General features: G+C 40.7%; 1 protein-coding gene across 1 annotated transcript in view; it reads right to left on the bottom strand.

Moving 5' to 3' along the window:
* Window positions 1-2,076: 2,076 nt before the first annotated feature.
* The window catches only part of LOC122752490 (Fc receptor-like protein 4), a 46,781-nt gene continuing 34,960 nt past the window's right edge, over window positions 2,077-13,897 (bottom strand). The window contains exon 8 of the mRNA XM_043999296.1: window positions 2,077-2,156. Within this exon, the coding sequence (XP_043855231.1) occupies window positions 2,110-2,156 (47 nt within the window). The 3' untranslated portion in view covers window positions 2,077-2,109. The remainder of the gene's footprint in view (window positions 2,157-13,897) is intronic.

A 13,897-nucleotide genomic window follows, 5' to 3' on the forward strand; every position in this document is an offset into this window, starting at 1 on the left:
GAAACAGGAGTATCAGTGGCAATATCAAGACACTTCGTGTGTGAATACACCTTCTCCTCTTCTTTGCTTTGCAGAAAGAATTCTGGACAGCAGAGGGAGCCATTGACCATGGTACTGCCCAATCTTTCTCATACCATGTACCAAAACTCTCTTTCTGTGTACATGGAGAATGTGGAATTATTTGAAAGATAAACAAAGATCTTACTAGGCCTAAATGTTCTATAGTAGAAAAAACCCTAGGCTGGGCATCTAGAGGCCTGAGTCCTAGTGGTATGTCTGGTCCTGGGTTTGTTAAAATTTTCTGAGTAACTTTAGAGAAGACCTTTAGGCTCTCTTAGGGTGGTGCACTGGATAGAATGCTGGGTCTACAGTCAGAAAGACTCATCTTCCTGACTTCTAATCTGGCCTCAGACGCTCACTAGCTGTGTGACCCTGGGCAAGTCAATTAGCCTCTTTTTGTCTTAATCCATTGGAGAAGGAAATGGTAAACTATTCCAGTATCTTTGTCAAGAAAACCCTATGGACACTATTAGTGTGCTATGGTACATATCGTCATGAAGAGTCAGACAGGACTGAATGGCTGAACAGCAACATGGTGTCCCACCCTACGAACACAGTGTCATCCTAAGAGATAGCTTGTTAGTTCCTTATAACCTGATATTTTTAACATTAGTAAGCTGTTTATTATTTTGTGTGTGGGTATACTATCCATTGAAAACTTATCTTGATGAGTTCAACTCCACACTCAGGCACTTATTAGCTGTGTGACTCTGGGGAAGTAACTTAACCCCATTTGCCTCAGTTTCTTCATCTGTAAAATGAGCCAGAGAAAGAAATGGCAAACTACTCCAGTTTGGGGGGCAGCTAGGTGGCACAATAGATAGAGTGTTGGGCTTGGAGTCAGGAAGACATCCTCCTAAGTTCAAATCTGACCTCAGAAACTTAGTCCCTTGTGACCCATGGTAAATAATTTAGTCCTGTTTGCCTCAGTTTCCTGACCTGTAAAATGAGCTGAAGAAGGAAATGGTAAAGCATTCCAGTATTTCTGCCAAGAAAAACCTCAAATGGGGTCACAAAGAGTTGGACACAACTGAAAAATGATGGAACAACAATAACATCAACAACAAAAGACCAACTCTGGAGAAAACCTAGAGAAAACTGTATCAAAGAGAAGAGAATGATTTATAAGTGTCAAAGCCTGCAAAGGGGACAAGAAGAATGAGGACTGAGAAAAGCTGATTGGATTTTTTTTGTTTGTTTTTTTAGTGAGGCAATTGGGGTTAAGTGACTTGCCCAGGGTCACACAGCTAGTAAGTGTTAAGTGTCTGAGGCCGGATTTGAACTCAGGTAGTCTTGACTCCAGGGCCGGTGCTTTATCCACTGCGCCACCTAGCCGCCCTGCACACTTTGTAGATTTTTTAAAAAACAAGTTGAAGGTTTGTGGCAACCCTGCATAGAGCAAGTCTATTGGCACCATTTTTCCAATGGCACTTGCTCACATTGTGTTTCTGTGTCACATTTTTGGTAATTCTCACAATATTTCAAACTTCTTTTTTTATTATTATTCTATTTGATATGGTGATTTTTGATGTTACCATTGTAATTGTTTTGGAGCAACATGAACCACATAAAATGGGAAGCTAACTGATAACTGTTTTGTGTTCTGACTGCTCCACCAACCAACCACTCTCTCCCACTTCTTAGGGATACCTATTCCCAGAGAAACAACAATATTGAAAGTAGTTCAATTAATAATCCTACAATGACCTCAAAGTGTTCAAATGAAATGAAGTCAATCAATGCAGCAAACTTCACTGTTATCTTATTTTAAGAAATTGCCACAGCCACCCCAACCCTAAGCAACTATCACCCTCATCAGTCAGAAGCTATCACCAGTGAGGTCAGACCCTCTACCAAGCAAAAAGATTGACTCTCTGAAGGCTCAAATAATGGTTAGCATTTATTAGTAATAAAGCATTTTAAATTAAGGTATGTACATTATTATATACAACATAATTGCACATATAATAGACTACTATATAGTGAAAACATAACTTTTATATGCCCTGGGACACCAACAATTTTTGTGACTCTATTGTAATATATACTTCATTGAGGTGGTCTAGAATTGAACCCGCAATGTCTCCAAGGAGTACCTGTAAATATAATGGAATATCATTGAGCCACAAGAAACAATGAATATGAGGAATTGAGAGAGAAATGTACAGACTTATATGAACTTCTGCAGAGTAAAATAAGCAGAAGCAGAAAGAAATAATATGCAGAAAGACTATACTAGTGTAAACACTCTGCCCCAATGAAATCAAAGTCAATATTCATGATCACTATTGGCCCTGGGGAAGAGATAAAGAAATGTACCTCCCTCCTTTCAATGGAGGTCTAGATATGGAATGTCACCCCTCCTAGGAAGAAGCATGGCCCATTGGTGTAGCTTAGCTGTTCTTCGTTAAAAGTGTGTGTGGGGGGGGGGGGCAGGAAGCTAGGTGGTGCAGTGGATGGAGCACCAGCCCTGGATTCAGGAGGACCTGAGTTCAAATCTGGCCTCAGAAACTTAAGACTTACTAGCTGTGTGACCCTGGGCAAGTCACTCAACCCCAATTGCCTCACCAAAAAAAAAAAGTGTAAGATGCAAGAAACAGTGTTGCTCAGGCATAAGGTTTTCCCTTTCAGAATTCAAGTGGTTGCCTCATTATCTCTGTTATTTGTCCCTTATAGACAGTAAGGGAAGTTCATTAAGTGGATTGGGGGTACTACCATGATCAGGAGTCCCCTATTAAACCAACTTCTAAATAAGAAAAGACACATCATGGAGAAGAGTGAGGAGGATCTTTCCTGGAAATAACTATAAGACTGAAACAAAGGTATCAAATCATTAAAGCTTACTTTATCTTTCTGTCACTTTATCAATTTGTATACATAGCAAATATATATATAGTATATGCATATATAAAAATGAATAATGTGTATATATAGAAAAGAAAGACTATATCATATAATAGTATTTAATACTGCATAATAACATATATGTGTATTTTTGTTTGTCCCTCAATTTTGAAGAGGATCAATGCCATCACAAGGTGATGTCTTGACTTGTGCATGAAGTACATTTAAGTAAGGCAGAGTGGCACAAAATCATTAGCCTCACTCTCTCTTCCAGAGCCCCTGAAGTCCATCAGCAAGACAAAAGTTTGGATGACTAGAAATGGCCCAGGATGCAGTGCATGGTCCTGGTGTCTTTAATGTCTGACCAAGCTCTAAGTACCCCACAGTGCCTGATTCAGCTGCCTTCGTGGCCATTGGAACAAATTGTTCTCATCTTCCCATTCCACTAGGGAAAGTCTTCACATGCTTGGGGTAGACAACCCCCAACTCCCTAAGGATTTTGTGGCCTGTTGATTATCCTCAACCTGGTTTAGTCCATTTGGTGAGATGGTTTACCAGGGTATGGCTGCTATACACACTACAGCTTCTTGTAGCCAGAGGTGAGAGTTGAATGCCAGGTGAACACTAAAGGTAGATGAAAAAGGCTCAGCAAGTCCTCACAGGAGAGGTGCTAGTCCTCCTTGAACATTCAGACACCCCATAAACACATATACATCTGAATATGTATATATAAATATATGTGTGTACATATGTATACACATATATACATGTGAGTGCTTTCATATATGCAAATGTGTATAAATGTATATGCATACATTTGTATGTGTATGTGTATATATGTATATTTACACACATATAAATTAATTCATGAAAGAAGGTAGGATCTAGAGTAGAAATTCCTGTCACCCAAGCCTTTATCTGACACTGACTATAGGATCATTGTCAAGTTGTCAGCTTCCTCATCTGTAAAATAGATTCAGTTTGTAACACTTACTGTGAAAAGTCATCATATAGAAGAAAAAGCTTTGCAAACTTTAAAGTGAGTTTGCTATTATTGTCACGGTCAGGACCAGTCCTAGGCAAAATTAAGCAATCATTAAAATGACTCTTTGATGCCTTCAACTTTTCTTTCTATGACTTTAAAAACAATCTTTGGGCCATTCCCAACCCCACCTCCTGCGTGGCTTAAAGTACCCAGAAGTTCTCTCTTTCTGCCTACCTTCCAAATAGACTAAAGTTTCATGAGCTCTCTAGGTAGGGGAAGGGGTTGGGCAAATAGTTAGAAATGACCATTTCAAAGCAACAGATATCACTCCTTTGTTTGTAAGTCCTGTCCCAAAGCCCAATGGTACGGGACTCTCTCCTTATTGCTGGTGATGAAGACACTGCCTGATGTGAGGGGCAGGGATGAGGTGGTGAGAAGCAAGAGAGATCCAGCCTTCATGAGTCTCCTTTAAGTCCCTCTTCAGTCCTCTTCCAGCATGGAGTTGCTTTGAGGGCAGCATCTGGCTTCCAGCCTCCAGAGAAAAGAAGGAAGAAGCCAACCCCACTTCAGGCTGTTAAAGGAAAAGGCTCTGGAAAGACATAGTAAGGGCAGACAGTCTCCATCCTGTCCCCATTCCCAGCTTGCTACACTAGAGACTTTCAGGGAGTTTTCCCAAGGGTGAGATTTCAGGACATTCTCTTTTGGTTGAGCTGAGTGATCTCTTTCCCAATGGGAGAGTGCCTTCACTTTGTACTGTCTGTCTGATATTCTCCTATGTATGCTTTCTCTGATTTCTATTTTGCTACCGATTTGAATAAATAGGTTTTCTTTTCTATTTTGATGTGTATTTATTGTGGAACTGGTGGGAAAGGGCTCAAGCCTTGAATATAGATATTGAGGTTCTCTCTCTCCCCCCAAATGGCAAAGTGCTCAGAAGTTAGATGGGACTCAATCATGTTCCCTAGATTAGTAATATTTAAGGGGGCTGATAGACTTCTCAGCTGGCAGCCCCTCTCTCTGGGGAGACCAGAGTGGTGTTTTCAGGACCCAACTTCTTGCTTTCCCCTCCTGGAAGGAAGTAACACCTCCCTTGGAGAAATGTGGAGGGGAGAAAAGGCTAGAGATGCCTATTCTGTTTTCTTTCAAGCCACACAACACTAACCCTCACCTCTCCTCTATATGTAGAGTTCTTCCCTACATTAAAAAAAAAATCATTAAACAGAAACTTCCTGATCTGTAATTTCTACATCCTAGGTCACTCACCCTTTCCCCCACCCCTTCCTTCTCTCTCCCCACTTCCTTCCCTACCCCTGCAACTGAGCAAGTTCTTCCCTAAACAAATTAGGTAAAGCTAAGGAAATTAATGATTCAGACACATAGTCCCAGGTGAAATCTCATCTCATCACTACTCCTCTCTCTCTGTTGGCTTTCTGTCACTTAATGCATTGTTGCCTAATTCGTGGCTCAAAGCAGGCTCAAATCAATAGCAGCCTTGACCTTCCCAGTTCAGCCTTCCATCAAGCAATCACCTACTCACTAACTCCTGGGCCCCAACTCCTGATGAACTATCCAGTCCTTCAGTCCCATAGTCTATGCCCCTGCTGCCTAGTGTAGGGACCAATTTTTAATTGGGGAGTTTTAGCTAGGCTGCTCACCACAATATTGGGCCAAGGAAGGAGACTGACAGCCACCCTCAAAATAGAGCAGGATTTATTTAACCAGAATGAACTAAAAAAAACACAAATAGGATCAGTAGAATTAAGGGAAAGGAAATAAAATGGGGAAAGGGAAGTAACCTAAATACAACCTGAATAACACTACCACCCAAAAATCAGCTGAGAACACACAGCAGTGTCCTATTGCCTTCCAGCTTCAAGCTAGAATGGCGAAAAACCTCCCTTCTTCCCAGCAGACCCCAGGCTGACCACATACAGCCCCCAGCCAATTGGCTTGCTGCTCTGACAGTCACTTGACTGCCCTCACTGGGCTCCCAATCATTATAATTTTGCCAGGCCCATGTAGTTGTTGGTGAGTGGTGATGAGGTGAGGTGCCAGCGCCATGGCGACGGCTACAACCAGTGGGTGGGCACCGTGCCATTTCAGAACCCCAGGCCAGTGCACACACCAAGGATTTTAAAAATCCTCGGCAAAAGATGGGGTCATAAAAACCTCAAATAACAATTAATTCTTTACGCTAGGTCACCCTGGCACTGCCTCTCAAACACTTGGTCCTGCTTCATACAAGAGCCATCCCCTTCTTCACTCCCCTCTCCCCTCCTCCACCCTGTCAGACTATTCATATTTACTGTACTCCCAACACTAAATTTCCCTCCAGGTGCAGACCTTTCTTTACAATACTCAGGGTAGTTTTCAAACTTTACAGACCAGAGACAGGTCTGGAGGTTACTTCCTTATAGCCTTAAATAGCCTGGAGGCTGGAGTCTTGAGAGCCCTCTTCTGAGGGCACACAGATGCATCTTCTTTCCTGTTAGGACCTACCACATCTCCCCAGTCCAGACAAAGAGGATCTGAAACTCTTTGACACTGGCATAAAGGAGTGGTGATAGCCTGTCTTCTAAGAGCACCCAAAGTCTTAATAAGCTAAGGTGGCAAAGGTGGGGTATCAGGCCTTAGTCACTGGGTTTTGGATGATTTGTGGAGTGTGTACAGTACTTCCCCCGCAATCACATGCTGAGGAATCGATTGTGTCATTTTTACCTATGAAGTTTTGTGTTTTTACAAGAGTTCAATTGTTATACTTTATTATGTAGGAAATAAGAGTAGACAGTTACCAGAGAATAATTTACCAGAGAATCTCAATATTGGAATTTCATTAATTGGTTCTCTGGAAACACACACACGAAACACACTTTTTAAGTTTAATCTTCATTACTAATATTTTCTCCAGCAAAACAATAAATCAAGGGCTGATTTGGAGTGTTTGCTAACTTCAGAGATTTACCATCTGTGTGGCCCTGAGCAAGTTACTTAACCTTGGTTTAATCTCAGTTTCCTCAATTGGAAAAAGGAAATAATTATAGCCCTGTACTTCACAGGAGTGTCATGAGGATGAAATGAGATAATGTTTGTAAAGTGCTTAGAAGAGAATGTAGCATGTGTTGTTGTTGTTGTGGAGTTATTTCAGTTGTATCCAACTCTTTGTGACTCCATTTGGGATTTTCTTGGCAAAGATACTAGAGTGGTTTGCCATTTTCTTCTCCAGCTCATTTTACATATGAGGAAACTGAAGTACACAGGGTTAAGTGACTTGTATACAACTAGTAAGTGTCTGAGGCTGGATTTGAACCTAGGAAGATCACTCTTCCTGACTCTAGGACTGCCAATCTGTCCAATGGCCCACCTATTTATGAAGATAAATTCATCATCTTTCCACCCAAACCCTCCTCTCTACCAAACTTCTTTATTTCCTTCAAGGAAACCACCATTTTTTCCACCCTCAGAGGTTGTAACCTTGGCATTTTTTATACTACTCCTCCCTCTCCCTATATCCAACTGATCATTAAATCTTGCTGTTTCTACTTCTGAAGCATCTCTTATTTCTGATTTCTTCTTTCTACTCACAGGGTTACTACCTCACTTCAGGAATTTTTTATCTCTTTCCTAGATGGTTGCAATGATTTACTAATTGGTCTCCTTACCTCAAGTCTCTCCCCACTCCAATCCACTCTCCACACAGCTGCCAAAGTGATAAAGTGATCTTCTGTAAGCACAGATATGACAATGTCCCTCTCTTAATAAGTTCTGATGGCTTCCTATTGCCTCTAGGCTAATACAGAAAAGTCTAGGCCTTCCCAGCTCTGCAAGGGAAATCTAAAATCCATTCCTGATCTAAATTTATGACTCTATGATTGAATGACTAAGTCATGACATACTCTTTTATATAGTAGTCTTTTTGTTGCTGAAGGTGCATTGCTACACATCAATATTCTAATTATGATTTAATGTCATTTCAAAATTTTATTTTTAACCTAATACATACATCATTATATAGAAAATATATCTTTATTATCTATCTATCTATCTATCTATCTATCTATCTATCTATCTATCTATCTATCTATCTATCTAATCTATCTATTGACCACTAAGGAGCTAGTTTTAGGACAACTCCAGCTACTGAAGATGCCATACTCAACATTCCTTTTGTTGTCAGAGATGACTATAACTCCTCAGTCACTATTCTTAGCTTATGGTTATAAAGTTTCCTTCAGTCTTCTCTGCTAGGCTTTTTAGCAAGAGGCTATGAAGCTTTCTCTTATCTTCCCGGCTAAACTTCTCAGCCAATAGCTAGGAAGCTCTTTTCTCTTCAGCCAGCAAGGGTTTCTCACTCCCCCCCTACTCCCCCGCCACTTCCCCTAGTATTTTTTTTTTTTAGTGAGGCAATTGGGGTTAAGTGACTTGCCCAGGGTCACACAGCTAGTAAGTGTCAAGTGTCTGAGGCCGGATTTGAACTCAGGTACTCCTGAATCCAGGGCCAGTGCTTTATCCACTGTGCCACCTAGCTGCCCCCCCTAGTATTTTTAAACCAAACTTCTCAGTCAATAGCTAGGAAGCTCTCTTTTACTCAGCAAGGATGAACCAGAAGCTACAGAAGCTTAGAATACAATCAGGTCTGGTCTTGGAATCTTTTTAGTGTAACCGTAAGTGTTGCTACATTAGGTTTAGGGTCTGATGAAGCAGATTTAAAAAAACCCAAGGTCACAGTTATTCTGCCCTTGCACATGTTCTGAAACATATGAATGGCCCATGATTATGCCCCCAGTAAAAGAACAAACTAAAAGTAGGTTGGAACCTGGTATCCTAGGCTTGTGCTAGGAAAGGTGACTTTGCACTGCTTGTCTCTTGGAGATGATTTGTACTCTCCTATTGGGAACCTAAAGACTCAAGGAAATGCAAAGACAGGGTCAAAAATAGGTGACTGAGAAGTAAGATTAGATCAGTCAGATTCAGTCTTTCAAAGTAAGTTTTTTAGTCATTAGCTAAGGAAGCTGACAGGAGAGGAGAGAACTTCGTAGTAAATGGCTGAGAAGATTAGCTGAAAAATTTAGCAGTACTAACATCTACTTAGAAACAGATTCCAGTTGCAACTTTCTTAAATAAAGCAGGATAAGGGGATAAAGACCACGATTTCTTCTGTATCTATTTTTTCTTCCCTTTGTAGAGTAACCATTTGGGTGAATCCCACAATAAAAAGGAGCCTGATCCCTTGCTGCTTTAGGTTTCTGGGAGGTGAGGGATCAAGAAGTGTCAATGTCTACACCGTTGCTGCTGTGGCCTCTCCTGCCCCAAGTACTGACTCCCTCCTCTCTATGTGTTTTCCTACCTTCTTAAGGACTCTCCCTTTAGTCTAATTCTGGTCAAAAAATTCCACCCTTAAGTCCTGTTCTTGAATTAGCTTTCTCTCTTCTGGGGCTGGGAAGAAATAATAGTTGTAGGCTCCTTAGCATCTCTTTAGCCCCCTTGCAAGATGGCCAAGTTTAGCCTTGGAAGAAAGATTTTTAAATGACAATTATTATATATAATATCATATAATCATCATATTACATTACAATTGCTCTTCTGAATTTCTTTACACTGCCATTTATCCTTGTCTCCCTTGGGTCTCTTAATTCACTTGTCTTTTGACTCATGGTGAGAAACCCATTTTAGTTTTTAAGACTTATCACACTGTGCCCCCTCCCCCAACTCCTCCCCTGGAGTTCTACTTCTTCAAATGGAAAAGGAATAGGGAAATAGAGAGGGACTATGATAAAGAAACTGTTTTACCAACACCCTAGCAAAATGGCAATTATTGTGCTGACTAGAGAATTCTTGAATATCTTGACTTTTGTCTCACATTCCCCAGCAACACATTACAGTCTATATACCCCCCTCTCTCTCTCTCCTCTCTCTCTCTCTCTCTCTCTCTCTCTCTCTCTCTCTCTCTCTCTCTCTCTCTCTCTCTCTCTCTTTCTCTCTGTTTTGCTTTCTCTGCACTTCTCTTTTTCTTTCTGGCTCTTAGTCTCTCTCCTTTCTCTTTTCTTTCTCTGTCTCTCTGTCACTGTCTCTCAACAATCAATTAATCAACAACAATTTATTCAATATGTGCCAGAAAATATTCTGGTTACTGGGAATGTAAAGAGAAGCAATCTTCAGAGAGTTTAAATTCCAGTGGGGGAGACAATTTGAACATAGATAGGTTTATGCAAGATAAACTTAGAGGAAAAGGGCCTAGAACCTGGGGGGGGGGAGGTTAGGAAAAGCCTAATGCTGAAAATGGTACTTGAGCTGAGTCTTAAAGGAAACCAGGAATTCCCAGAGCCAGAGGTGAGGAGGGAGAGTATTTTAGAGATGGGAGTGGAATATAAAGGCCTAGCAATAAGAGACAGAATATTGTGTGTGAGGGGTGGCAAGGAGGCCAGTGTGGTTGGAATGAAGAAGGCAATTTGATAATGAAGCAAGGATGGCTAAGAGGATTGTCAAGCAATGGGAAAATGTTGATATGAAATCCTTTGAAGTGAAAAAAAAAGACAACCATTAAATCAGTTTGTGTACACAATGACTGTCACATTAATCAAGTCTGATTTTAATTACCTCCAGTATTTGATACCCATGGTCTCCCATCTCTCCAAAAAGAAGAAAAAGGCCCATTCTCCTAGTTCTGTTCTGGTCAGAAACTTTGAGGATCTTCCCCTCCCAGATTGATGATTTTGTGATGGTAAATAGGCCATCTTTTGTCTCATTTCACAACTAGCCATTAGTCATTGAATGTGCCTTACCTCAGACAAACTGAGGCCTGGGAAAGACTTTAATTTAGAAAGGTCAAGGCCATCTACTGAATCCTGGGCCATCACCAGTCATCTTAGCTTTTTTCTTCCCACTGGACTTAAATGACTCTGGGGGAGAGAGTGAGGATGACAATTCTGTACAGCTCTTCCTTACTTAACTCCAATTCAAGTGCAAATCAAATCATCCTCTTCAAGAACAAAGGATGAATAACAACACAATGACTACAACTTTTTCCAAGTAAAATTTTGAATGGTAGTAGAAGTTGCAGAGAAATGAGTAAATGATAAGTTATTATAGATATTGCAAGTGGAATAGTATAAGTGTTAAATTTAATTGGTTTTGTTATTATTTAAAGTTAAGTATTTGGGAACTAACACAAAAAGAAGATAAAGATGCTCTTATTTATTTGATATGATCATTGGAGCCATCTTATAGAATCATATTTAGAACAGAAAGGGATTGTAGATGTCATCAAGTCCATCCCCTTAATTTCACAGGTGATGAAAATGAGATCAGAGAGGTCAAATGATTCATCTGATGTTACACAGCTATTTAGTATTGGAGTCAGAATTCACACTCAAGACTCCCTGACTTCATGTCCAACACTTTATCTCCTATACCAACTGACTCCCTTTTTGGGCATGGAGGGCCATTAGTTATCTTTCCCCTCCCCATTACTGGTGGTATTTCATTGTGAGCTTGAGCATGTTAACTCTTTGGAAAAGATGGCTGTCCTTTATTCAAAGTGTTTGCTGTTGTCCAGTCTACTCTGAGATCTCCCCATGGCAACAAACAGTAGGACATAATGTCAGAAGTTTGGGGTCTGAATCCCTGCTCTGTCACAAGCCACATAATCTTGGGAGGTGACTTATGACTCTGAGCCTTGATTTCCTCATCTATAAAATGGGGATATGTGCTTATACTGCCTACCTGACAAGGGTGTTATGAGGAAAGTGACTTGTAAAGTGCTAAATATAGATGAGCCACAAATAGAAAATAATCTTCTAAGCTGGGGTCCTTTTTGAATAAACTGTGCATAGATATGTATTTTGGGGTAAAATTGGTGATAAGGGTATAAGAATTTCTTAGTGAGTCAGTAGGCAAAGTTTTATCTGGGGGATGGGGGTGGGGTGGTGGTATGGGGCAACATAACATAAATCAATAATTGTTGATGTTTAAAAGCATAAGTGGCCTAAATTAAATGGTCCAGAAACTCAAGGGAGCCACACACAAGGGATGGGGTCTTGGGAAGAGGAATTAAGCCTTCTAGTACCTGGTTAGGAGCCTTTAAACCAAACTTGAGGAGAGCATCTAAGGAAATAGCTAGACCATGATATATTTATAAAGCTTGAGGAAATTCTAGTTGTATTGTGGGCAGGTAACTTTCCTTCACTGTTTGCTCATACCCTTTGTATTATCTACCAATCCACTCCCCCGACCTATTTAAAAAAGAAAACAAAAGAACACCTTTACTTAAATCCCAAAATGCCTTGCACCTGATAGGGAGAAGAGAGGTGTAGGGTTTGTGCAAAGCATAAGAAAGCTGTCACTGTGTTTGGGGATGTTCTAGAGTATAGGACCAGATTAGGTTATAGGACAAGCCCTGAGGCTTTGGATCAGTTTCAACAGATAACCTATGAGGTAAGGTGATGGGGCGACAGATTTGATCATCTTATGTGTGAACCCCAATTGCCCATAGTGGTGCCATTCCTGCCTGTTCCCTAGGGACTTGGGGCCCCTCTAAGTGCCTTATAAACATGAAATGCCTGGCACATAATTATTTAGAAATGGTTGCTGACTTGTCTTGTTGACTCACTTGGCCCAGTATTCTCCCTGTTCATCCCTTTCTGGACTCCTTAGTTTTCAGTGACTCTTTAAGAAGCAACAATTATGTAGCTATTGGAGGAGACTATTCCCCATCCAAGGTCTCACATTAAGCTTTAATGTAGAGATCTCCCTTAAAGGGATTGGAGCTGCCCCTTCCTAGTTTCTCACTGGTTACATGGAGGTTCTTACTTCCTACTGGTCTCTCATGTCTCCTTCTCCCCTATCTGAAGCATTCTACAATCACTTATTATTTTCAATAGCTTCCCCCCACTCATTCTGGATTGGTTCCTAGGGGTTACACCTTCTGCTTGGAATAAGCAGGTTCCCAAACCAGCTCCTTTGATACTACGATGTTTGAGTGCTAGAGTGGCATAGACAAATATAGGTGGGGATGTGGGGAGAACAAAGATATAATTTCAGGAGCTGGTTTACCATTTATCAGATCAAATGACAAATACTCATTAACCATCTACTTACCTACTACCCTAGGCTCAGAATAATGCTGCCTATCTGCTTCCTAGGGGCAGATGATAGATTCAGAATAACATCAGAGCTACCAGTGTTGTGACTTTGATGGAAGAAGATGTGGAATGAAACCCCAAAACAATGAATTGCCCAAGATGCCTTTCCTGATATCCTAAGCTGCTTGATTTCTTCTCCACCATTCCCCCAGTTTACCTTGTGATTGCTTTGTACATATTTTGTATTTACTCACACATATACATTTATATATGTATGTATGCATGCATGTATGTGCATACGTGTGTATGAACTATGGCATACAGTGCTGACATAACAGCCAGGAGACTTGTGTTTAAGTCCTGCTAATGATATATACTGACCCTGTGACCTTGGGCAAATCATTTAAATTATCCATGCCCCATACAACTATGATTATAGATTGCTGAGAAGTTGCTGACCTGCACTAGTAAAGGGAAATATCTTACCAGAAAGTTTCTTTTTTTTATGGGACAATGAGGGTTAAGTGACTTGCCCAGGGTCACGCAGCTAGTAAGGTCAAGTATCTGAGGCTGGATTTGAACTCAGGTCCTCCTGAATCCAGGGCCAGTGCTTTATCCACTGTGCCACCTCGCTGCCCCCTACCTGAGAGTTTCTTACAAAACCACATCTATCTCCATCCCCAACCCCATCTCCATCCCCATCATTATCTCTCTCCCTATCCCCACTCCTTTCCCTATTCCTAGCCGTATCCTTAATATATGTGTACATACTATTTTCCCTATTAGAGTATAAACCCTTTGAGGATAAGGATTATTTCATTTTTGTTTTTGTATCTCTAGGACTTAGCACAGTGCCTAGCATATAGTAATCACTCAATAAATACTTGTTGATTAAGTGAATGAAAACATGATCTAAAGAAGAGTAAAATAT

This window comes from Dromiciops gliroides, chromosome 4 (assembly GCF_019393635.1).
Source record: "Dromiciops gliroides isolate mDroGli1 chromosome 4, mDroGli1.pri, whole genome shotgun sequence".
Taxonomy (NCBI): Eukaryota; Metazoa; Chordata; class Mammalia; order Microbiotheria; family Microbiotheriidae; genus Dromiciops; species Dromiciops gliroides.